Genomic DNA, 27304 nt, shown 5'->3' with positions numbered 1-27304 from the left:
TAGGACGCGACATCTTTTCAATAGCATCTACTTTACCTTTATCAACTTCAATACCTCTTTCAGAAATTTTATGCCCCAAGACAATACCTTCATTAACCATAAAGTAGCACTTCTCCCAATTCAAGACAAGATTAGTTTCTTCACATCTCTGCAAAACTCGATCAAGGTTACTTAAGCAATAATCAAAAGAAGTTCCATAAACGGAGAAATCATCCATGAAAACCTCAACAATCTTTTCACAAAAGTCAAAGAATATAGTAGTCATACATCTTTGAAAGGTAGCAGGTGCATTGCATAGACCAAAAGGCATGCATCTATAAGCAAAGATACCGAAAGGGCAAGTAAAAGTGGTTTTCTCTTGATCCGCTTTTGACACAGGTATTTGAGAGAAACCAGAATAACCATCTAGAAAGCACAAATGTGTATATTTAGATAGTCTTTATAGCATTTGATCAATAAAAGGTAGAGGGTAATGGTCTTTTCTAGTAGCTTTATTTAATTTTTGGAAATCAATTACCATTCTATAACCTGTAACAATTCTTTGAGGAATCAATTCATTCTTATCATTAGGAACAACAGAAATACCTCCCTTCTTAGGGACACAATGAACATGCCTTACTCATTGGCTATCAGCAATAGGATAAATTATACCTGCCTCCAGAAGCTTCAGTATTTCATTCCTTACCACTTCTTTCATCTTAGGATTTAACCGTCGTTGATGATCAACAACTGGTTTAGCATCTTTCTCCAATTTAATTTTGTGCTGGCATAGTGTGGGACTAATTCCCTTAAGATCATCGAGAGTATATCCATAGCGGCACGGTGCTTCTTCAGAGTTTTCAATAATTTATTTTCTTCATGTTGTGAAAGGTTAGCACTAATAATAATAACAGGGTATATCTTATTTTCATCAAGATAAGCATATTTCAGAGTATCAGGTAATGGTTTAAGCTCAAACACGGGATCACCCTTAGGTGGAGGAGGATCCCCAAGGATTTCAACAGGAAAATTGTGTTTCAAAATAGGCCCCTGATTAAAGAATACTTCATCTATTTCCCTTCTTTTATTCATAAACATATCATTTTCATGGTCTAGCAAATATTATTCTAAAGGATCATTAGGAGGCACGACAATAGAAGCAAGACCAATAATTTCATCCTTACTAGGCAATTCTTTATCACGGGGTTGTCTATGAAATTTAGAGAAAATAAAATCATGAGGCATATCCCCTAAACCAACAGTAACAATATCTTTCTCGCAGTCTATCTTAGCATTAGCAGTAGTCAAGAAAGTCCTACCAAATATAATGGGACAAAAATTATCTTGTGGGGAACCAAGAACAAGGAAATCGGTAGGATATTTTATCTTCCCACATAAGACTTCAACATCTCTAACAATCCCAATTGGTGATATAGTGTGACGCCCCAAGACCGGAGCTTCAGATGCCTTCCTTGATTTCCGGGTTTTGTCGTGTGATTTGTTTGGTTCGTTGCATTCATCATTGCATCATGTCATCATGCAACCCGTTTTAAAACTCAACTAAATAAATTGCATGGATCTTTGGTCCATTTAAACCGAGGGAATTCACATGGTGATTCTCTTTATAACATATCCTCCCAATATTATAGAGCTATATCAAATATTCCTTTAATTTGGAATTTATCACAACACACTTGCAAAAATAACCCCATGACGTTTCTACTTCGAGTTGATCCCGAAACCTTGCCGACAATTCCTTCTCCATTTATCGAAGCTCCTCCGAAATTCTCAACATTTTTGGATACTCCTAAAACCTCATCCTAGTTCAAACCCATTTGAATTAAATTCAAATGAGTTTGAATTCTTATTGTTCGATCTTGGCCATTTCTATTTTCTTGGAACCAGCGCATTTTTGCAAGTCCGGGGAAATTATCCCCGTGCCCAAACTCTTTCTCTAACCTTTCTTTTCTTTCCTTTTTCTTTCTCTTTATTTTTTTCTGTTTTGAAAAGAGTAAGAGAGAGAGAAGGAGCCGAACAGCCAGCAGGCCTCCTGGCCTTTTTCCTCTCCCCACCTAATTGGCCAAGGCCCAGCCGCCGGCCTCCCTAGGTGCAGCCCTCCCTCTCACTTGGGCCTCCCACCAGGCCCATCCTTTCCCCGCAGCCCAGTCACTCCTCTAACCCTAGGCGCCCTCTCCCTCAACCTCTCGTACTCCTGCGCCGCCGCCACGCTCGCACGCACAGAGTGCTCGCCCCATGCTCGATTCCCGCCTCCCTCGATGCGCCGCTTGAGAGGAAGAGAGAGCAGCGCCACACCTCCCTCTTCTTCCCCTGCTCCGGTCAACGCCGAACCGCCGTCCTCGGCTACCCCGTTCCCGCGCGCGCCGTCGCGCCCTCCAGTTGCCTCGCGCCCGTCATCCACCGCCGCTCCGACCGTCTTCATCGGAGTACCACCAGGAAGTCGGGCCCCCGTGCGCCATGGCCGCCTCCCTCCTTTGCACCTGTGCCTCGACCCGTTCCCCTCTGCCTCCTCATCGTCCCCGACCCCAGCCGCCGGATCCGGCCGGATCGAGCCGGCCCGCGTCCGCCATCAGCACCACCTTGCTCCATCGCTCTCCGGACCAGCTCTGTTGCCAGGAGCCGCTGCCTCCCCATGCCGTCCGGCCGTCGCATTGTCATCTCCAGCCACCTGCACCCTCACCTCCTCTGCTCAACGACTATTGTGCCGCTCGATTTGGATGTCGTTGAGCCTCTGTTCGTCGTCGTTTCCACCACGCTGTCCGATGTTGCTCCGCCCTGCCGCCTCTGCTCCGACCTGCAGGCCGGCGCCCGCCTCCTGGCTGCCCTTTTGGCCCTACTGCCTTTGTCGTGGCCAAGACCACCCGGACGCCTGGACTCCTTTTGTCTTTTGTTGCACACCAAGTCGGCCATGCCTTGCTGCCTCCTGTAACGTGCCATGACTCAAGTCCAACGACCACCACGAGGATTTGCCGAGACCATCAAGTTTGAGACTGCTCCGAACCATGTCGTCTCGCCGGATCGTCAAAACCGTTCGGGATTCACCAAGTACCACGACGCCCGGAGCCTTCGGATTCGTCAAGTTTGACTACCCTCGTGTCTACCACTACCGTTACCCTGAAGACGTTGGAGTCATCAAGTACCTCTCTGAACGAACGTGAACGACTACCATCGCAAGAACGGGACTGGCAAGTCCGAAGACCCCAAGTACCACGACACTAATGACATGAACATCTACGGAATGTGTATGTCTACGCTATGTGATGCCAAGTTCGATGACGACCGTGTATCACTACTGCTCCTCGAACATGAACGACTACTTCCTCTTTGACTCGTGAACCTCTACTTCCGCTATGATCCGCGAGTACCACTACGAACTCGAACCGCCGCAAAAACACACGCTTCAAAGGTATAACGCCGAGACGACGCCCGTGAACGAATGCATGTGTGATGTATGAGATGCCCGTGTTTGCTCCATGTCGGAGTTGTTCGTTGCACGAAGCCCCTCTTTTGCCTTGCCACTGTCATGTGGGGCACCCGGTAATCGGGAGCACCCCACCATCCTTGCATAATACACTCCCGTCACTTTTCCTTTTGCACTGATATCCCAGTGAGCTATTGGATCATCGAAATGTTGCCGTGGCATCATTTCTGTTTCGCCGCTGTGGCACCATTCCCGTTATCGTTGCCGTGGCATCCCTTTTGTTTTCGCCACGATGACAAATGCTTCATAACATGCTCCTGTAACATTTTCATAAAATTGCATAAAACTTGCACATGTCATCCGCATCATGATAATAACATTTAAAATGTTTAAAATTGTTGTTTGCTTTAAATTGCTAGATGCATATGGGGATCTTTCGGAATTGTTGTTTGATGTTTCCGGCCCCATTTAAATTGCTTAGATTGTGTAGTTTACTTTTGCTTCTTCTCTTGCCATGTTTAACAACATTTAATATTGTTGGGTACCTAAACGGGAGAGAACTAAATAATTGATGTGGTGTTTCGTCAATATGCAACCCGTTGCATATTGAGTCCCACTTAACTTGTAGTATTGTTTGTGCACTTTGCCATGCCATGCCTCATTAAGCCGGACATGCATCATACTTGGTTGTGCATCATGCCATGTTTATGTGATGGTTGTTTACTATGCTTCTTGCTTCTTTCCGGGTTGCTTCTCTCGTTAGCTTCGGTTTCGTTCCGGAGTTGTGAGGATCTGTTCGACTACGTCCATTTGTCTTCTTCATGGACTCGTTCTTCTTCCTTGCGGGATTGCAGGCAAGATGACCATACCCTCGAAATCACTTCTATCTTTGCTTGCTAGTTGTTCGCTCTATTGCTTTGCCGCGATACCTACCACTTGCTATATCATGCCTCCCCTTTTGCCATGTCAGCCTCTAACCTACCTTTCCTAGCAAACCGTTGTTTGGCTATGTTACCGCTTTGCTTAGCCCCTCTTATAGCGTTGCTAGTTGCAGGTGAAGATGAAGTTTGTTCCATGTTGGAACATGGATATGTTGGGATATCACAATATCTCTTATTTAATTAATGCATCTATATACTTGGTAAAGGGTGCAAGGCTCGGCCTTATGCCTGGTGTTTTGTTCCACTCTTGCCGCCCTAGTTTCCGTCATACCGGTGTTATGTTCCTTGATTTTGCTTCCTTACGCGGTTGGGTGTTATGGGAACCCCTTACAGTTCACTTTGAATAAAACTCCTCCAGCAAGGCCCAACCTTGGTTTTACATTTGCCTAACAACCTAAGCCTTTTTCCCTTGGGTTTCCGGAGCCCAAGGGTCATCTTTATTTAACCCCCCGGGCCAGTGCTTCTCTAAGTGTTGGTCCAACCTGAGCGATAGTTTTGTGATAAGACAAATCGTAATGGGTAACAAGTAACAAAAGTAAACAAGGTGCAGCAAGGTGGCCCAATCCTTTTTGTAGCAAAGGACAAGCCTGAACGAACTCTTATATAAAGCAAAGCGCTCCCGAGGACACATGGGAATTGTTGTCAAGCTAGTTTTCATCATGCTCATATGATTTGTGTTTGTTACTTTGATAGTTTGATATGTGGGTGGCCGGTGCTTGGGTGCTGCCCTTCCTTGGACAAGCCGCCCACTTATGATTAACCCCTCGCAAGCATCCGCAACTATGAAAGAAATATTAAGGTAAACCTAACCATAGCATGAAACATATGGATACAAATCAGCCCCTTACGAAGCAACGCATAGACTAGGGTTTAAGCTTATGTCACTCTAGCAACCCATCATCTACTTACTACTTCCCAATGCCTTCCCCTAGGCCCAAATAATGGTGAAGTGTCATGTAGTCGACATTCACATAACACCACTAGAGGAGAGACAACATGCATCTCATCAAAATATCGAACGAATACCAAATTCACATGATTACTTATAACAAGACATCTCCCATGTCCTCAAGAACAAATGTAACTACTCACAAATCATATTCATAATCATAATCGTAGGAGTATTAATTATCATTAAGGATATGAACATATGATCTTCCACCGAATAAACCAACTAGCATCAACTATAAGGAGTAATCAACACTATTAGCAACCCACAGGTACCAATCTAAGGTTTTGGGACCAAGATCAAATACAAGAGATGAACTAGGGTTTGAGGGGAGATGGTGTTGGTGAATATGTTGATGGAGATTGACCCTCGCTTGATGAGAGGATCGATGGTGATGACGATGGCGATGATTTCCCCCTCCGAGAGGGATGTTTCCTCGGCAGAACAGCTCTACTGAAGCCCTAGATTGGTTTTGCCCAGGTTCCGCCTCGAGACTACGCCGCTTTATCCCGAAAGCTTCTCTATGATTTTTTTCCAGGCAAAAAGACACCGTATAGCAGAAGATGGGCACCGGAAGCTTGCCAGGGGAGCCACAAGGTTGAGGGGCGTGCCCAGGGGGTAGGGCACGCCCTCCACCCTTGTGGCTGGCTGGTGGCCCCCCTCTGGTTCTTTCTTCGTCCAATATTTTTATATATTCCAAAAATAATCTCTGTGAAGTTTCAGGACTTTTGGAGTGTGCAGAATAGGTCTCTAATATTTGCTCCTTTTCCAACTGCCAGCATTCTCCTTCTTCATGTAAACCTTGTAAAATAAGAGAGAATAGGCATAAGTATTGTGATATAATGTGTAATAATAGCCCATAATGCAATAAATATCAACATAAAATCATGATGCAAAATGGATGTATCAAACAGCTCCGCCGGAGCCCTAGATTGGTTCTGCCCAGGTTCCGCCTCGAGACGGCGGCGCTTTGTCCCGAAAGCTTCCTTCTCATTTTTCCCAGGTCAAAACACACCATGTAGCCAAAGATGGTCACCGAAGGCCTACCAGGGGGCCCACAAGGTCGGGGGCGCGCCCTCCACCCTTGTGGCTGGCTAGTGGCCCCCTCTGGTTCTTTTTTTGCCCAATATTTTTTATATATTCAAAAACATGCTCTATGAAGTTTTAGAACTTTTGGAGTTGTGCAAAATAGGTCTCTAATATTTGCTCCTTTTCCAGTCTAGAATTCCAGTTGCTGGCATTCTCCCTCTTCATGTAAATCTTATAAAATAAGCAAGAAAATGCATAAGTATTGTGATATAATGTGTAATAACAGCCAATAATGCAATAAAAATTTATATAAAAGCATGATGCAAAATGGACGTATCAACTCCCCCAAGCTTAGACCTTGCTTGTCCTCAAGCGAAAGCTGATATCGATAAATATGTCCACATGTTTAGAGATAGAGGTGTCGATAAAATAAAATACGGACATAATGGCATCACGATCATCTTTAGAACAACAAGGTATAATGCCATATAATTTCTTATGCTAAAGTAACAATTCATTCACAAGATAGAGTATGAATCGGAAACTTCATTGAAAACTAACAAACTATAATCTCAGTCATTGAAGCAATTGCAATTTATCATAACATCGGGAAGAGTCAACTAAAGAGCTTTTCAGCAAGCCCACATACTCAACTATCATTTAGTATTTCACAATTGCTAACACTCACGCGATACTTACGGGTTCAAAGCTTCAACCGAACACAAAGGAAGATAGGGGCCTATAGTTTCGCCTCCCAACTTTTTACATCAATGGTAATGTCAACAATAGTACTTTATGAAAACCTACAGCCGAGTGGATATATATCCGGATCTCTCCAACATATAGTGCTTGCCAAAAGAGAAAGTGTAAAAAAGGAAAGGTGATGATCACCATGACTCTCGTATAAGGATAGAAGATAAAAGTACAAGATAGGCCCTTCGCAGACGGAAGCAGAGGTTGTCATCCACTTTTATGGTTGGATGCACAAAATCTTAATGCAAAAGAACATCACTTTATATTGCCGCTTGTGATAAGGACCTTTATTATGCAGTCTGTCGCTTTTATTTCTTCCATATCACAAGTTCGTATAAATCCTATTTTCTTCACACTAATAGATCATACATATTTAGAGAGCAATTTTTATTGCTTGCACCAATGACAACTTACTTGAAAGATCTTACTCAATCCATAGGTAGGTATGGTGGACTCTCATGGCAAAACTGGGGTTAGGGATGTTTGGAAGCACAAGCAGTATCTCTACTTGGTGCAAAGAATTTGGCTAGCATGAGAGGGAAAGGCAAGCTCAACATGTTGGATGATCCATGACAATATAACTTCTATTCGGATATAAGAAAACATAACCTATTATGTTGTCTTCCTTGTCCAACATCAACCTTTTAGCATGTCATATTTTAATGAGTGCTCACAATTACAAAAGATGTCCAAGATAGTGTATTTATATGTGAAGCCTCTCTTTCTTTATTACTTTGTATTAATTGCAACAATGACCAAAACTATGTTTGTCAACTCTCAACAACTTTTATTCATCATACTCTTTATATGTGAAGTCATTACTATCCATAAGATCAATATATGATCTTTTTATTTCTTTTTATTCTTTCTTTTATTTAGTTCCCTCAAGATCATAGCAAGAAAACAAAGCCCTTTACTCTTTATTATATATCTCAAGGACTCGGTTACAAAGAGAGAGCATAAAGCAAAACTCAGACCTAGATCATACTAAAACTTTATTCTACTAGATCAAGATATAATCAAAAGGATCAAACTAAGAAAAGCGATAAAGATAAAGATGTGGTGGTGATACGATACCGGGGCACTCCTCCAAGCTTGGCAGTTGCCAAGGGGAGTGCCCATACCCATGTAATTAGATCTCTTTCTTCGGGGGTGGTGACGATGGAGTTGTTGATGAAGCAGGCTTGTCGTCCATCTTCCAAGGTATAGGCTCACCATCATAGAAAGATGAGCGGGTCTCCGGGATCCTCGAATCTGCAGCAAAAATCATCCTCTTGAATCTATATTCATACTCACAATTTTGGTTTTGCAGGTCATAGATCTGGGCTTGGAGGTGCTCGATTTTCTCGTGAAGCCTGAAGATGGCCTCCTCAATGCTCTTGGGATCCAGCTTGTCCTTGTTTGGTGAACTCCGCAATCATCATATGGTTGGCGTTGAGTTCATGTTCCACCATCCCTTGACACTTGAAAACTTGCTGCTCCATTGCTTCTAGTCTTGTCTCCACGCTTCCGGTCTTCTTCGGCCCCTCAACATCGCAGATGTGCAGCACCCCCTCACGCATCTCAATGGCTTGAGGGTGTCGCGGCACCTCCACAAGGTAGGGGTTGATGACCTTCTCAAAAAACTTGTCCTTGGGGGCGCTTGGAGACATCATGGCGATCTAGATCTGTCAGAAAAACAGTTTGAAACAAAAACATGAGATATTGTCGTGGCACGGTGGTCAAAACCTTCGGGAGATTATATAATGAATTTTTACCGACCAAAACAAGTATCGTGCAAGAAAACGGAGTTCGGAGGGCACACGAGGTGGCTACAAGGACGGGGGGCGCGCCCTCCACCCTTGTAGTGGCCTCGTGTCTCTTTCGGACTACTTTTAATTTTCCTAATTTTTTAAATATTCCAAAATGGATAAAAATTATCATTGGAAATGTTTTGGAGTCGGTTTACTTACCGTACCACATACCTATTCCTTTTCGGAGTCTGGAACGTTCTAGAAAGTGTCCCTTATGTACTCCTCCTATGTTACGGTATCAATTATATTGGTATCAACATTTATGGGAGTACCTGAGATATAATGTTTGATTCTTTGACTGTTTTCCACCTTCGGATTTGTGCCTTCGGTGTTGTTGATTTTTATGGCACCGAAATGATAGACCTCCTCGATAATGTAAGGACCTTCCCATTTAGAGAGAAGTTTTCCTGCAAAAAATCTTAAACGTGAGTTGTATAGCAAAACATGATCACCTATATTAAACTCACGCTTTTGTATCCTTTTATCATGCCATCTTTTAACTTTTCCTTTAAACAACTTGGCATTCTCATAGGCTTGGGTTCTCCATTCATCAAGTGAGCTAATATCAAATAACCTCTTCTCACCGGCAAGTTTGAAGTCATAATTGAGCTTTTTAATAGCCCAATATGCCTTATGTTCTAGTTCAAGAGGTAATTGACATGCTTTTCCACAAACCATTTTATATGGCGACATGCCCATAGGATTCTTATAAGCAGTTCCATAAGCCCACAGTGCATCATCAAGTTTCTTAGACCAACTGTTTCTAGATATATTAAGATTCTTTTGCAAAATTAATTTAAGCTCTCTATTACTCAATTCTACTTGACCACTAGACTAAGGATGATAAGGAGAGGCAATTCTATGGTTGACATCATATTTAGCAAGTATTTTATAGAAAGCACCATGAATAAAATGTGAACCACCATCAGTCATTAAATATCTAGGGACTCCAAACCTCGGAAAAATAACTTCTTTAAGCATCTTAATAGAAGTGTTATGATCAACACTACTAGTTGGAATAGCTTCTACCCACTTGGTAACGTAATCAACAATAACTAAAATATCTGTATACCCATTAGAGGAAGGAAAAGGTCCCATATAATCAAAGCCCCAAGCATCAAATGGTTCAATAACAAGTGAATAGTTCATAGGCATTTCCTAAGTCCACTACTATTACCAATTCTCTGGCATTCATCACATGAAAAGACAAACTTACGAGCATCCGTGAAGAGAGTAGGCCAATAAAAACCAGATTGCAATACCTTATGTGCAGTTCTGTCTCCAGCGTTGTGTCCTCCGTAAGACTCAGAGTGGCACTTGCGTAGGATCTGTCCATATTCATGCTCGGGTACACAACGTCTAATAACACCATCTACTCCTTCTTTATAAAGGTGTGGGTCATCCCAAAAGTAATGTCTTAAATCATAGAAAAACATTTTCTTTTGTTGATATGTGAAACTAGGTGGTATAAATTTAGCAACAATATAATTAGCATAATCAGCATACCATGGAGTATTACAAGAAGCATTTATGACATGTAATTGCTCATCAGGAAAGCTATCATCAATAGGCAGTGGGTCATCAAGAACAATCTCTAACCTAGACAAGTTATCTGCAACGGGGTTCTCAGCTCCCTTTCTATCAATAATATGCATATCAAATTCTTATAGTAGGAGAAACCATCTAATAAGTCTAGGTTTAGCATCTTTCTTTTCCATAAGATATTTAATAGCAACATGATCAGTGTGAACAGTTACTTTGGAATCAACAATATAAGGTCTGAAATTATCACACAAATACAACTGCTAAAAATTCCTTTTCAGTGGTAGCATAATTTCTCTGGGCACTGTCTAGAGTTTTACTAGCATACCCAATAACATTTAATTTCTTATGAACTCTTTGTCCTAGAACAGCACCAGCAGCATAATCACTAGCATCACAAATAATTTCAAAGGGTAAATTCCAATCAGGTGGCCGAACAATAGGTGCAGAAATCAAGGCTTTCTTAAGTATTTCAAATGCTTCTACACAATCATCATCAAAAACAAAAGGAACATCTTTTTGCAAGAGATTAGTGAGAGGCCTAGAAATTTTAGAGAAGTCTTTAATAAACCTCCTATAGAAACCAGCATGACCAAGGAAACTTCTTACACCTTTGATATCTTTAGGACACGGCATCTTTTCAATAGCATATACTTTAGCTTTATCAACTTCAATACCTCTTTTATAAATTTTATGCCCCAAGACAATACCTTCATTAACTATAAAGTGGCACTTCTCCCAATTCAAGACAAGATTAGTATCTTCACATCTTTGCAAAACTCAATCAAGGTTGCCTAAGCAATCATCAAAACAAGTTTCGTAAATGGAGAAATCATCCATGAAAACCTCAACGATCTTTTCATAGAAATAAGAGAATATAGCAGTCATACATCTTTGGAAGGTGGAAGGTGCATTACATAAACCAAAAGGCATATGCCTGTAAGCAAAGGTATCGAAAGGGCAAGTAAAAGTGGTTTTCTCTTGATCATCTTTTGACACGGGTATTTGCGAGAAACCAGAATAACCATCTAGAAAGCAAAAATGTGTATGCTTGGATAATCTTTCTAGCATTTGATCAATAAAAGGTAGAGGGTAATGATCTTTTCTAGTAGCTTTATTTAGTTTGCGAAAATCAATTACCATTCTATAACCCGTAACAATTCTTTGAGGAATCAATTCATTCTTATCATTAGGAACGACAGTAATACCTCCCTTCTTAGGGATACAATGAACAGGACTTACCCATTGACTATCAGCAATAGGATAAATTATACCCGCCTCTAGAAGCTTTAGTATTTCATTTCTTACCACTTCTTTCATCTTAGGATTTAACCGTCGTTGATGATCAACAACCAGTTTAGCATCTTTCTTCAATTTAATTTTGTGCTGACATAGAGTGGGACTAAAGCCCTTAAGATCATTGAGAGTATATCCAATAGTGGCACGATGCTTCTTTAGAGTTTTCAATAATATCTTTTCTTCATGCTCTGAAAGGTTAGCACTAATAATAACAGGATATATCTTCTTTTCGTCAAGATAAGCATATTTCAGAGTATCAGGTAATTGTTTAAGCTCAAACACGGGATCACCTTTAGGTGGAGGAGGATCCCCAAGGATTTCAACAGGCAAATTATGTTCCAAAATAGGTCCTTGATTAAAGAATACTTCATCTATTTCCCTTCTTTCATTCATAGACAAATCATTTTCATGGTCTAGCAAATATTGTTCTAAGGATCAGTACGAGGCACGTCGATAGAAGCAAGACCAATAATTTCATCCTTACTAGGCAATTCTTTATCATGGGGTTGCCTACAAAATTTAGAGAAATTAAAATCATGAGACATTTCCCTAATCCAACAGTAACAATATCTTTCTCGCAGTCTATCTTAGCATTAACAGTATTCAAGAAAGGTCTACCAAATATAATGTGACAAAAATTATCTTGAGGGGAAGCAAGAACAAGAAAATCAGTAGGATATTTTATCTTCCCACACGAGACTTCAACATCTCTAACAATACCAATTGGTGATATAGTATATCTATTAGCAAGCTTAATAGTAACATCAATATCTTCTATCTCAGCAGGTGCAATGTCATTCATAATTTCTTTATATAAGGTATAAGGAATTGCACTCACACTAGAACCCACATCACATAAGCCATGATAACAATGATCTTCTATTTTAACAAAAACAACAAGCATTCCAACAATAGGTCTATGTTTATCTTTCATATCGGGTTTAGCAATCCTAGCAGCTTCATCACAGAAATAAATAACATGCCCATCCATATTATCTACCAAGAGATCTTTAACCATAGCAATACTAGGTTCAACTTTAATTTGCTCAGGGGGTTTGGGTGTTTTAATATAACTTTTGTTGACCACAGTTGAAGCTTTAGCATGATCTTTTATTCTAACAGGGAAAGGTGGTTTCTCAATATAAGCAGTAGGAACAACAGGATCAACATTATAAGTAATAGTTTCTTCTTCAACTCTAATAGGTTCTACTACTTTAACTTCAATGGGAGGATGATATTCAAACCACTTCTCCTTAGGGATATCAACATGAGTAGCAAAAGATTTACAGAAAGAAGCTACTATCTCAGAGTCAAGTCCATATTTAGTGCTAAAATTACGAAAGGCATCTGTATCCATAAAAGATTTAACACAATCAAAGTTAAGGTTTATACCTGACTCTTTACCTTCGTCGAGTTCCCAATCTTCAGAGTTGCATTTAATTCTTTCCAATAAATCCCATTTGAATTCAATATCCTTCTTCATATAGGAACCGGTACAATAGGTATCGAGCATGGATCGATCATTATGAGAAAGCCGAGCATAATTTTTTTGAATAATAATTTCTCTTGAGAGCTCATGATTGGGGCATGAATATAACATTTACTTAAGCCACTCCCAAGCTTGAGTGATACTTTCTCCTTCACGAGGCCAAAAATTATATATATATATAATTCCGATCGCGATGAACCAGATGCATAGGATAAAACTTCTGATGAAATTCCAATTTCAATCGGTTGTAGTTCCATGATCCAATATCATCCAATAGCCCATACCATGTCAATGACTTTCCCTAAAAATATAAATGGAATACCTTCTTGACAACATCCTCGGGCATACCTGCAAGCTTAAATAATCTACAAACTTCATCCACATAGATTAGGTGCATATCAGGATGTAATGTTCCATCTCCTGCATAAGAATTAGCTAGCAGTTTCTCTATCATACCTGAAGGAATTCATAATAAATATTTTCAGTAGGTGCAGTAGGTTGAGGAGAAACTCTTTGCTCTTCCGGTCGAGGTGAAGATACCCCAAACAAGCCCCTCAAAGGATTATTTTCCATAGTAATAAGTGACAGTAAATTTCAGCACACTATATAAATGTTTCCTTACCAAATTCCACTTATCAAAGGCGCTTCACTCCCCGGCAATAGCGCCAGAAAAGAGTCTTGATGACCCAAAAGTATAGAGGATCTATCGTAGTCCTTTTGATAAGTAAGAGTGTCGGACCAAACGAGGAGCAGAAGGAAATGACAAGTGGTTTTCAGCAAGGTATTCTCTGCAAGCACTGAAATTATCGGTAATAGATAGTTTTGTGATAAGATAAATCGTAACGGGTAACAAGTAGTAAAAGTAAACAAGGTGCAGCAAGGTGGCCCAATACTTTTTATAGCAAAGGACAAGCCTGAACGGACTCTTATATAAAGCAAAGTGCTCCCGAGGACACATGGTAATTGTTGTCAAGCTAGTTTTCATCATGCTCATATGATTCGCGTTCGTTACTTTGATAATTTGATATGTGGGTGCACCGGTGCTTGGGTGCTACCCTTCCTTAGACAAGCCTCCCACTTATGATTAACCCCTCTCACAAGCATCTGCAAACCGCGAAAGAAGAATTAAGGTAAACCTAACCATAGCATGAAACATATATATGGATCCATATCAGCCCCTTACGAAGCAACACATAAATTAGGGTTTAAGCTTCTGTCACTCTAGCAACCCATCATCTACTTATTACTTCCCAATGCCTTCCCCTAGGCCCAAATAAAGGTGAAGTGTCATGTAGTCGACGGTCACATAACACCACTAGAGGACAGACAACATACATCTCATCAAAATATCAAACGAATACCAAATTCACATGATTACTTATAGCAAGACTTCTCCCATGTCCTCATGAACACACGTAACTACTCACAAAACATATTTATGCTCAAGATCAAAGGAGTATTATCATTAAGGATCTGAAAATATAATCTTCCACCGAATAAACCAACTAGCATCAACTACAAGGAGTAATCAACACCTACTAGCAACCCACGGTACCAATATGAGGTTTTGGGACCAACATCGAATACAAGAGATGAACTAGGGTTTGAGAGGAGATGGTGCTGGTGAAGATGTTGATGGCGATTGAACACCTCCCGATGAGAGGATCGTTGGTGATGATGATGGCTTTGATTTCCCCCTCCCGGGAGGGTGTTTCCCCGGCAGAACTGCTCCGCCGGAGTCCTAGATTGGTTCTGCCCAGGTTCTGCCTAAGGATGGCAATGGGTCGGGTTTGGATTGGGTTGAACAATATCAAATCCATACCCATATTATGAAGACAATCTTTGCCCGCCCATGAAAATATCCACGGGCGAAAAATTGTGTCCATGTCCAAACCCGATGGATATCCATACCCATTGGATATCCATTGGGTCCTCTCGAGACATATAAATGAGACATAACACAATGTTAACATAAGCTCTTCCATTCTTCACCTAGTGGCAGGCTAGGCTTCACTTATGGTAAACATCAACTTATGGTACATCAACGTCCACTTACAACCTAAGATCATTTAGTATTTTTTGAACAGATGGAAATGACAAGTCATTTAGCAAGGAGATAAAAATAAGGGAAGGGGCCTTGGAGTATGTTACGGTGGGAATTGAGTATCAAATAATGAAAGTTATGATGGGGATTGTGTGATTTCTTTTACATGTTTTGGATAACAACGTGTAAAATTGCAGTGGGACATGTGACTGTGGGGTAGGGATATCAGATTTTTGCCCATTAAGTCATACTATCGGGTCGGGTTTGGGTATACCCACGGGTACAAGATTATATCCATGCCCTATCCACGAGTAATCGGGTCGGGTTTGGGCGCCGCCCATGGACACAAAAGTATATCCAAACCCTATCCATTCGGGTCGGGTATCCATGGATATCCATGTCCATGGGTAAAATCGCCATCCTTAGTTCTACCTCGAGACGATGACGCTTCGTCCCGAAAGCTTCTCTCATTTTTCCAGGTCAAAACACACCATATAGCCAAAGATGGGCACCGAAGGCCTGCCAGGGGGCCCACAAGGTCGGGGGGCGCGCCCTCCACCCTTGTGGCTGGCTGGTGGCCCCCCTCTGGTTCTTTCTTCGCCCAATATTTTTTATATATTCCAAAAACATGCTCCGTGAAGTTTCGGGACTTTTGGAGTTGTGCAAAATAGGTCTCTAATCTTTGCTCCTTTTCTAGTCCAGAATTCCAGCTGTCGGCATTCTCCCTCTTCATGTAAACCTTATAAAATAAGAGAGAAAAGGCATAAGTATTGCGATATAATGTGTAATAACAGCCCATAATGCAATAAATATTGATATAAAAGCATGATGCAAAATGGACGTATCACTCATACAATTTAATCTATCTCAATACCGAGGAGGGATTGATAACCCATCTTACGCGTTGGGTTGCAAGTATTTGTTATTTGTGTGCAGGTATTGTTTATATAGTGTTGCTTGGTTCTCTTACTGGATTGATAACCTTGGTTTCATAACTGAGGTAAATACTTACCGTTGTTGTGCTGCATCATCCTCTCCTCTTCGGGGAAATACCAACATAGATACAAACAATCAGCATGGGAGAGTCAGATGCCTCCAGGAAGAAGAAAAGTTCTCATGAACGCATGAGAAAGCTTGAGGAGAGACTTGCAACTCAGGAGCTAGCTGTGAGATCAACAGTTGATAGGTATCAAGAAGAGATGAATGCAAGAATATTAGAGCAATAATAAGAAATCGAATAGATGAAAGCAAAGCAGCAATATGAAATTCCAGCTCTTAAGAAGGAATAAGAGGAGAAAGCCGCTTCTATGTAAAAGAAGAAATAAGAACTGGAAGGAGCTTTTGGTTATCTCTTAAAGAAGAGGCATGACGGCTCTGATAACATCATGTCACATCCACTCTGGGGGGCTCTAAGACAGCATGTCACAACCCTGATGGTAGTCTTCTTCGTCCGGAAACTTTGGTCGTCCCTTATTATATTTTGTAATATGTGGTACTTTGTGTGTTTCTTTTTATGTCATGTGTGATACTTCCTCAGTTGGCTGATCATTATTACAATTGTGTTTAGCATGTTTGTTTCATTTTTAAATTTTACTATTTTTTAAATTTAAATTTGGTTGCCAGTTGCAACACTAAAAAACTGTGACGGTTATAGTGACATAAATGCGTGTCATCACCACCTTTCGTACCCACATGTAAGCAACCACGTTAGCATCCCATGGGCCCACATGTCAGGATCTTTGACCGGTCAAATCTGATTATTATTGACGGCTGCCGTCGGTGATAAAGCCTCGGCCGAGCCCAGCTGTAAGGTGCCACGTCAGCATATTATGGGCCCATATGTCAGAAATGTTCACTGGTCAAACATGGTGTGTCAGTTGTTTGTGACGGATGTATTGTCACCGAAAAATACAACGAGGGACTAGTAGATCGTATACTGTGACAGTTCGAGTGACATTTTTGGGCGGTCGCGGAAGATAGCTTCGGCAACGAATTTGGGTTTGTCACCTAAGATACGATCTTGCGAGACGGAGGAAGCGGTACCATCAAGATTTTATTTTTTATGGCGACGCTTTAGTGACAGTGGGCGTGACGGTCGGGAAACTTCAACAATACATTTTCCGTGATGAAAAAAAGTTTTACGTGACATAAGTGAAACGCCGCAAAATAGAATAGATTTTGTAATGCATCATCAACGTACATAGATGCCCTATGTTTCACAACCTGACGACCCAGGGGAGCCAATACTCCATGCTCTTGTGCAACATCCATAAGATGACCGAGGTAGTTGACAACAAGAACAAAGAGGAGGGGGGCAAGGGGTCCCCTTGCCGGAGACCTCATCAGCCAGTGGTGAATCTGCTCACTAAGAGAGGAATTAACACACACCTAGTAGATGAGGTGACGAATAATGCAACAATCAACCCCCCCCCCCACACACATTTACGCCCAAATCCTCTGTATTGAAGCAACCCAAGCATGAATTCTAAGACATAATCAAATGCTTTTGCCAGGTTAAGCTTGAACATGATAGAGTGGATTTTTCCACCTCAACGCCTCGGTTATGGCTTGAACATAAACAAAGTTGTCATGAATACTTCTTCCTTTAATAAATGCATTTTGACCTTGGGAAGTCAGCCGGTTCATCTTAGGTTGCAGCCTAGAGCCAAAATCTTAGCAACAATTTTAGCAAAGTAATGTTTTTTAGGAAAGCAAAGTAGTGGATTTAATATAAATTTGTTCATCAACGAAATCCTATACATGGAGTAAATAAAAAGGAACACTCCATGGTGTCTAGCTTGGAGCTCTGTGTACTCTCATGTTTGCATCCAACCATCCCATTTTATCTATCCTACTTCTGTTCAAGATCTTTGGGTTGCCACTAGAAAATAGTGACATACTAATCTTGTAACCCAACTTTTCTCTGAGCCTATATATAGCCTCTGCTATTCTCCAAACTCCTATTATCCAGGATGACAATGAAGACATTCTTTGATGGGATTTGACACCTAATAGTAAGTGTAACTCTAAGGTGTCTATAAGTTGTGTTCGCAGGATATACAACAAGCTCCAAACATTCAGGCTTCTTAGGTCCCCATTGCAGTCAAGAACATTCTCAAGCAAGTGTGGAAAATTAAAGGCTTGGATCCAAGAATTCCAACCTTTACTTGGAGGCTACTAAGAAAGGCGCCTCCCACTGGAGCAAGGGTAGGTACCTCATTGAAAATGATATGCACCTCTTCTTCCTATGTCCATTCACTAAAGTTGTCTGGCTCTCTTCACCTTGTTTTTAAACTCTGAAATTTTAATTACCGGACAAGATTCTTTGCATGCTACCATCCTGCTTCTTCTTTCCATGAATCACCTCTATGCTTCCATGCAAAATATTCTCACATTTATGTGATCACTTTGGAAAGATAGGAATGATAAACTATTTAATAGGGAAGAAGCCACCTCATCACATCCATCAGAACGAGAAGGCTATCTCAGCTTCAGTTTCTAATTTATTACATGATGATCATGCAATTGCAAACAATGGTGTCCGTCCACTAGCTGCTGGGCCAACTACTCCCTCCTCCAGTTCATACTATTGCTTTTGATCTTTTGATTGTAGGGCCTAAAATCTTCTCAGATGCTTCTTGGAAGAAGAACAAAATTCCTGGTAGAAGCACTATTCCATCAACATGTCTGGGGATTTGTTTTCAACTTGCAGAAGGCGCGTGTTTCTCTTCGCTCATGATCCAAGCTTCCATGGAGCTTGCGTCTTCTCCCTTGGTGGCCGAGGGAGTTGCTCCTCACCTTGCGACAATCATTGTGGACAAACTCAACCTGTAGGGTGTCACCTTCCTTACTGACAATTTCTCCCTAGCAAAAGCAGCAGTTGTTGATGGTATATCTTCATATTCATCTCACTAGACTAGCAGGCAACACTTGGCAAGATTTTTTAACCTCTCTAAGCATCACAGGCATTGTAGTTTTTCATATTGCTAGAAACTTAAATAGTTTTGCTCATGATGCCGTTCATCAGATTCTAAACTCTAGAGTAGAACCTGCTTATGCACGTACTCCCTCTGTAAGCAAATATAAGAACATTCAGATCACTAAAGTAGTGATCTAAACGAAGTATCAAGCAGGCTCATAGGCATCTTGGTTGTCCTTATATTCAAGCTATCTCAGAGCTGAGATACCACCAGTTTGTAATCCACGATGTAACATGTACTTGAGCACTGTTTGAATGAAATTTGGCGCCTTGAGCGCCTCAACTTGTTGAAAAAGAAGGAACAAAGGGAGTACATCATGTATGAACCATGTGACGAACAGAACTACCCCACGTTTTCACCTGTTGATCGTGTCGAGGGCGACCGAGACGTACGCGCCCGGGCTACCGAGCCGTAACCTGCGTGGACGACGGCGCGTTTCCGTTCGACAAGAGGGAAGAAAAACCTGCGAACGAACGGCTCACGAGTCGCGGGTCCCGGTCCAGCCTCCAGCAGGGAGTCTTCCTAGCCCGAGCGAGCGGTGCCACGCGGCCGCGGCAGGGCACGGTGGCAAGCCGCCAAAATAGGCATCCTGGTCTCGCGAGAACCAGCCACCCACATCACAGCCAAGAAGCGGCGGCGAGGGCGAGCGGGCGATAAAATCGCGGCCTCTCTCCTCTCGGCTTCTATTCCATCTTCGCCTCGCCAACTCCAACTCTCTCTCTCTCTCGCTTCCTCGGCAACAAGACGAACAACTCTGGTACGAACCACCTCACCTCCTTCCCTCGCGACGCTTTTTCCTTCTTCTGGCGCCGCCGCCTCGTGAGTGTCCGACAATGCCGTGTTCCGTCCGGGGTTTCGCTTCTTGGCGGCTGCGTCCATCGCTCTGACGAGATTGAGTAGCCCTACTCCCGATTCAGCCATCTTTCTCTTCCTGCCTGTACGTCGCGCCGGCTTTAGATTCTTCCAAGGGTTTCTTCTTCTTTCTTGCGGCCTTTCAAGTGTGTTAATGGCGGAGACGCGTTGCCGTTTGGCTTCTGGAACGGAGACGCGGATTCGCTAGGGAATCGATGCAATTTTCAGAGATGTCTCGATTAGGCTGGGCCGACGGGGTGACGCGTCCGGGGTTCCACTTTCAAGTTTTATCTTTCTTGACGCGATTGTTTGAACTATGGATCTGCAGCATGTTTTGGGTTGGCGGCGGAGAGCAAGGGGATGGATAACCTCAGAGATGGAGAGAGAAAGAACGGACGCAGATATTTTGTTCAATTTGGTTCGTGTTTTTGGCTGTTTGCCTAGGTGATTCGTGTGGACAAGGAGAAGAGAATGAAGGCCACTTACATCTACAAGTCCTTATCAATAGAATTTTCAAAATCCAGTTCATTTTTTAAAATTCATTTTTCTACAGTAATAATGTTGCATGCTTACACAAACAAACTGCAGTATACGGGGAGTGGATCATCTCTCTTCTCCTCAATCTTTTCTTACATCCTCTTCCTTTTACTTTTGAATATTCTTTCCATACTATTCTCTTTTAGATTCTTCTCCATTCTTCTCTTTTAGCTGCTGTCTCTGAACTTTCATCATATCTGTTTCTTTTTTTGGTGATGGAACAGTTCTCTCTCCCCCATATTTTGAGCTGAAATTTAGACAGCTATTCAATTTGCTTCAGGCATTTCAAGTAAAAACGGAAAACATTTTCTTCACATATGCCTGTATGGTACTTATTTCATAATGGAAATAAGAGGTTGCTAATTAGAGTAATATGTTTCCTTTCTTGTTCAAATGAGAAGATCAAATTGACAGCACATCCTTTTTATAACGCCCATGTTTTGTGCAACTGTTCCTCAGGTTTGAGCACACACGCCAATGGGTATCTTCAGTGGAACGCCTCCTCCGAGCTGCCCATCAGCTCCGCATTGCGCGGAATGGGCTAAAGTCTATCTGAAGTACTGCCTGTGCAGTACTAAGGATGGTGTTGCCCTGGGTCTTGGACTGGCTAGTGTCCTCAGTTGGGGTATCGCTGAGGTGCCGCAGATCATAACAAATTACAAACAGAAGTCAACAGAAGGCCTTTCTATTGCCTTTCTGATGACCTGGATAGTTGGGTATGTTGTTTCTTATTTCTCACCTTCCTCGCATATTGATGTTGTACCATCCTTATTGTACTTGCATATGCATATCGTGCGCAACGCTTCTAATGGTGTATGTCGTTCTTCTGCACTCATGCAGGGATTTGTTTAACCTTGCCGGCTGTTTCCTGGAACCTGCTACTGTAAGATCCACTATTGCCACAGTTTCCTTTTCTTTTCTCAAATTCCATCATACGACATTTTTCTTCCGCGAGGCACATGCACCCGTTACATGTGTTAATATCCTATAGGACACTAGTAGTTTTGTCTGATTTAATGAACTATCCGACTGCAGTTTCATTTGGACAATATAATGACGTGTTATTCATGAGTATGAAAAGCAACCAAATCATTTCTGCTTGCCTGCCATGTTCCTGGAACCAGCAAGAGCTAGTATAGTTATGCTGGATGAACTCATGCATTTTTTTTTGAAGCGGAGAGTAACTGAATATGAACACTAATATAATAGTTCCAAGCATATATAGTATCTCAAAATGGGAGATTCCCTAACAATCTAAACAAGTTATATAAATGATTTAGATCTGCTGTACATAAACCTGATTATGCTTGCCAATACAGCCCTCTTGCATTTAATGTGTACAACTTCTTCATGTTCAGTTGTTCTTTTTTCAAGAAAACGCGAAGGACCTTTGTGTTTCATTTAATTGAAAAGAGAGAGTTTAAAGTTGCAGTTGTGATGTAGAAAGGATGCGTGGGATTAAATAATTATCTTTTATTTTGAACATTTGAATTTTTTTTTTTTGCGGGGAATTTGAACATTTGAAATTAATATTTTTTATTTGTAATGCAGCTGCCGACACAGTTTTACATGGCATTGGTAAGGACACCATTTTCTTAACTCTTGTTACTTCAATTCTGCGTGGTTTCTGTCATCTGAGAACTTAATTTTTGCAATGCAGCTATATACCATCACAACTGTGATTCTCACTGGACAGACAATATACTATAGCCACATCTACCATCTTAAAGTAAAGAAAACTGGGGTAACTGCCAAGGTGATCACTCCGTAACATTGACGATTATCATTATGTTTGCAAGGAATCACGTTTCTCTGAATATTAGCAAAATAGATACTTAATGTGGTTAACAATTGTAGAGAAGCAACCACTGTATATGAACAATACTTCTATTTCTGGATTCATGCACTTATGATGCAGCTGCTCACGGCTTTGCAAAGTAGTTTAGTGTTACCACAAGCCAGATTCCCTTAAAAATTGTTTAGACACCTTTTGGCTCCTACCATCTTCCTAAACTATCCTCTCACTTCTGTTGGACTACATTTTATGATTTCAGTCTCAGAAACATCAACGAGGGGATGCTTCATTACGTGAAAAGCTTTTGGGACATAGGGACGAGGCATTCAAAAATAATATTCAGTCAGGTCCGACTATTCCTATCCCGAGCTCACCAATCCAGGTGAACACAGAAGTATTCCGGCAACGTCATGGTTCAGTCAGCCCCGGCTCAGACTACTACTATGCGTAATGTTCTTGAGCTTGTTAATGTTTCATCATATTTCACAGTTTTTTTCAACATTTATTTCATTCCTTAAAGCAAATTATGTCCACTTCTTTGGATAAATATTGTTTGTTTGCTCTATTACATGGAATACGGCAATGGACTGCACTCTTGATGGTTACTTCGGGATGTTGCAGTTTTATTATCACCTGCTGACAGAGCACTCTAGCTATCAGATAATATTCCAGGAGCATCTAACTCTCTGATTGGTTTTACAGGTCAGCAAGATCTCTATCAAGGAGCCCGGTGCCTACAGGTACATGGTTGGGGAATAATCACCAGACAACAAAAGTTCCTCCACAAATGAGCGACGAAGGTGAACCTTTATTTGGCGAGTTTGTTCCAGCGCAGTCTGCACCAGCTGCTATTACAAAAAATTCCCTCTCAGTGGTACATTAACTTTGATCCTGTTGATACTTGTCTATTAAGGTCGGAACTATACAAAAACTTATATTGTTTGAATTCAGGTACCATGGATTTCTGTTGTCTTGGGCATGTGTGTGTTGCATATTTTGGTTGGAACTGCACGCAGGGATGCTTCCAATGAAATTATCATCACTGTCGGCAGAAAGCTCTTAGTTGTAGCGGTAAGCTGTAGCTGCTCTCAAGTTTCAGACCTTCGGCAGTACCAGGCAATTTGCATGAACAATGAACTATGTTTTCAATTTGCATATCTGATTAGTTTCTTCTTGCACCATAGGATGACCATGCAGGTTCATCTCCGAGCCATGGCAGTGCAAGTGGAATTGGAAGCTTTCTTGGTTGGGCCATGGCGGTTATCTATATGGGCGGACGACTTCCCCAGATCTTCTTAAATGTAAGACAGTAAACAATTGAATGTTCTTTTTTTCTTATTACTCTTGTTGTCACCGGAAATTCTTTTCCGATACTTAGTCCTATTGCTGGATACGGTACAAATATCTATAGTGGGATGAGGTCATTTGTGAAAGCTAAAATGGTGTCAGTAAAAGGCATGGCACACGAGGGAACATCTATTATACTTTCAGTTTCAGTCACTCCTGTTCCTACTCGTTTCTACTGCAAATGCGCATCTGATGGTGTTGAATAATAGCATTAGTTAATCTCGAGAAATTCTTTAAAACCATAGTAGTAGTGCAATATGTCATCTTTTTGGTATTTCTAACTTTTCGCTACTACTCTGCAGATGCAAAGAGGCCATGCCGAGGCAAGTTCATCTCCATCTTCATCAATAACTTCTTTTACTGCAGGAGACACTTCCACTTTTCTCATTTGTCACCATTTTTTGCATTCCTTGTTGCATAATTAGCGACTGCATGAATGGTGTAATGACGGCCCCGCTGTCTCTGAGATGGACCCTATGAAAATTAATAAATATTCAGTTTTCCCTAAGAGGAATTAGTAGCCCACTTCGTCTTAGATGTCAATGTCATATAATTGTTGCATGCAATTCACATTGATGCGGTTAAGTGGAAAGTGGATACTAAAATAAAAATTAGCTGTACTATGAATTGAACTAAATATAGCGGTCTAGTTGTTGATTGTCATATGTTTCTTTTGGTTATTATGCAAGAGAGGTAACTCGAACTTAATTCTTGAAGGTTGTATTAGTATGTGGTGTTAAGTTTAGGCATTATCCTTCTAAATTTTTAATCACTTTGGTCACTCCCACTGCACTTTATTGCGGCACCTCATTATAGTTTGAATAAAATATGCCCCTACCTTCCTATCCTATTTCTCTGACTGGAGAGATATACGATGTCAAATTTTGACTAAAACAAAGCCATTTTAAGCCCATCTTATTTTTCTGACAGGAGAGACACTATCGCATTTTATTTATGTAGGAAATCAACATTAACTGCATCGATCTCTGTTGTTTTGGGTTTTGTTTAAAATATTTTCTGATGCTGGTAACTTATCTGACCTGTCGGCAACTTTGTTCAGGGGCTCAGTCCGCTAATGTTTACCTTTGCTTTAGTGGGGAATACGACATATGTAGGGAGGTAACCATGTACCTAACTTCATTTGTTTAACCTTATTCAGTTACTTTATATGTATTTGTTTAGTAAAAGATGTCCTTTGGCGTGTTATGTTTCTTAGTATAGTACTCCCTCCGTTCCTAAATATATGTCTTTATAGAGATTCCACTACGGACTACATATGGAGCAAAATGAGTGAATCTACACTCTAAAATATGTCTATATACATCCGTATGTAGTCCATATTGAATGAAATCTATAAAAACGCTTATATTTAGAAACGGAGGGAGTAGCTATGTAGCCTAGAAACCTGTAAATTTTCCGACATTGCAATGAACTGTCATGTTCCACACCAAGCAGGTGCATCCCTTGTCACTTTTAGGGTACCATATATAAAATACAAGGACAGACCATGTTATGTTTCTTTTTTCTTGAAACCAGCTTTAGTTGGCCACGTTTTATGGTTCTCATATCCATTTGTTTTCCATTGCAGTATCCTTGTGAATAGTTTGGACTGGGCAAGGCTTAGACCAAATCTGCCGTGGCTTGTAGATGCTGGAGGATGTGTTTTGCTTGATTCTTTCGTATCCTTGAGGACCATTGATTCCTACAGTTACTGGTATTCTTTGTTCTGCAACTCAAAATAGTTTTTGTGCAAACTTTTGTGCCGAAGAGAGGTTTGAACTGACTTGTTTTCAGATGCCATTGTTTTAGAATCATTATTGAGTTGCCTTTGTAGCTATCATCTCACATAAGGCTCCGGATCTATGAGTAGAGAAATATTACCACGATGTAGTTGAGTATGACTGTGTCTTAGGATCATATACGTTAGTTTCCAAAAATGGCTGAGACCTATGTTTTAGAATCTGGTCGGTGGTACCATGATATGCCATATCACAATTCATAGCAGATTTCAATCAGTTGTTGCATTGGAAGAATCCTTAACCATATCTGCAGATTATTCTTCAGTTCCTTTATTTTCATTACCGGAAGCAAAGTGGGCGTGATGAACTTGACAATTTGGATAAAGCCTAATGCATAGTGAAAAAGTATTTCATTTCTCTTCTTCAATGGAAAAGGTTGGTGTGCCGCTCTCGTCTTTGTCCGTTATATATATTGAATGGCAATTTATCGCTTTGCAGTGCCTATTTTATGTGTGGTAAGATAAAAGAAAAAGAAAACCTGCAAAATAAGATAAAACAGTGCTCAAGCCCCTGTACTAGAAAATCGGTGAGCCAGATTGTTAGATACTCTTTACATTTTTGAAACATCTCGCCATGAATTCTTGCTTAGAAATAGGAACGCTGACCTCAGTCGGATGGTTGGCTTGGGCATTCTCTGTTGCGGATTCTCTTTTAACCTTCTATGGATGGAGCCAGAACATCCTTCTGACCATTTCTCAATGTTTCTGTTTTTCAGACATGGAGGTACCACCTGCGTGGGGATTGTGCATTTTTCCTGGAAAGCTGCGCAATAGCACTCCCCGTGCAGAACTGCAGAGGCAAGGTTCACAGGCTTAATTTGCGGTGAATGAGCTGCGGCGCCGCATGGCTAAGGGATGAAATCTGTTAAGGGATAGATGCACGAAGTCTGCTGTGTTAGAATACCAAAAAGTGTGTCATGTACTCGGGGTCGTGCTATATCTGTACATCGTATGGTGATTTGCAGTTCTTCATGCTATCTCTATTTTTGAAGTGATGCCCGTATTGTGTATGATCTGGCCGTTGTCGTCGGATGCTCAGATTCAAATACGCGTCGAGGCCGATTTTACTTGTTTTTCTTGTGTGGGACTCACCCGATTTTATCCAAGTGTTCATCACATGAGCTGCGCACAATGACGTTTACAAGTGTGGACTGGAGAACACAATAAAGTAATGTATTTGCTAATTCTCATCTATAGATAATAGTAAATGGAGAATGATTAAAGTGTCAACTTAAAAGATCGTGTCAATGTTCTAGTACCTACTCAGTATATCATGGGCTAGAGTATCCTATGTCTCTAGGTTAGACTTAGTTTATAGAGGGAGTGGAAACTAACTACGAACTATATTATTTTTGTGTTATCTATTTTGTAGTCTCCTTTGGGTGATTAGAATGGTAAGCTGTCCAGGGTCATTGACAAGAGTGCTATTTATGCTAGTACAACTGCTTAACTATGTAAGATAATAATATAAGATATTTTGAAAAGTAGTATTTATTTGTCTAATTTTTTTATTATTTTTTAGGGCTTGCTCCCAGCTTTCTTCTTCCCTAGGGAATTATGCTCATGACTAAATTGCCAAAGGGTAAAATACTCTGAAACCACATGGAGGATAAAATTGCAGCATTGTAGTTGAGTTTGAGGTATTTTTTTAGCTCAAGCAATATTCGAGTTATTGTCTATAAACATTATGTCCAAATTGCACACATCTTAAAAGAAAATGGTTCTGCAAAATTTTGGA

The 27304-nt window shown here is 41.0% G+C and overlaps 1 protein-coding gene across 1 annotated transcript; it reads left to right on the top strand.

Moving 5' to 3' along the window:
* Window positions 1-19842: 19842 nt before the first annotated feature.
* Window positions 19843-26612, top strand: LOC119267944 (lysosomal amino acid transporter 1 homolog). Its single transcript, XM_037549401.1, has 14 exons — window positions 19843-19994; window positions 21086-21342; window positions 21467-21509; window positions 22178-22204; window positions 22287-22382; window positions 22681-22868; window positions 23124-23295; window positions 23373-23492; window positions 23606-23722; window positions 24071-24091; window positions 24829-24887; window positions 25357-25447; window positions 25821-25942; window positions 26283-26612. Exons 2-13 carry the CDS (start codon window positions 21104-21106, stop codon window positions 25896-25898), a joined length of 1251 nt encoding a protein of 416 aa, XP_037405298.1. The 5' UTR covers window positions 19843-19994; window positions 21086-21103; the 3' UTR covers window positions 25899-25942; window positions 26283-26612.
* The last annotated feature ends 692 nt before the right edge of the window (window positions 26613-27304 follow it).

The sequence above is a fragment of the Triticum dicoccoides genome, chromosome 3A (genome assembly GCF_002162155.2).
Source record: "Triticum dicoccoides isolate Atlit2015 ecotype Zavitan chromosome 3A, WEW_v2.0, whole genome shotgun sequence".
Lineage (NCBI taxonomy): Eukaryota > Viridiplantae > Streptophyta > Magnoliopsida > Poales > Poaceae > Triticum > Triticum dicoccoides.
This window is presented reverse-complemented; position numbering and strand designations above follow the sequence as displayed.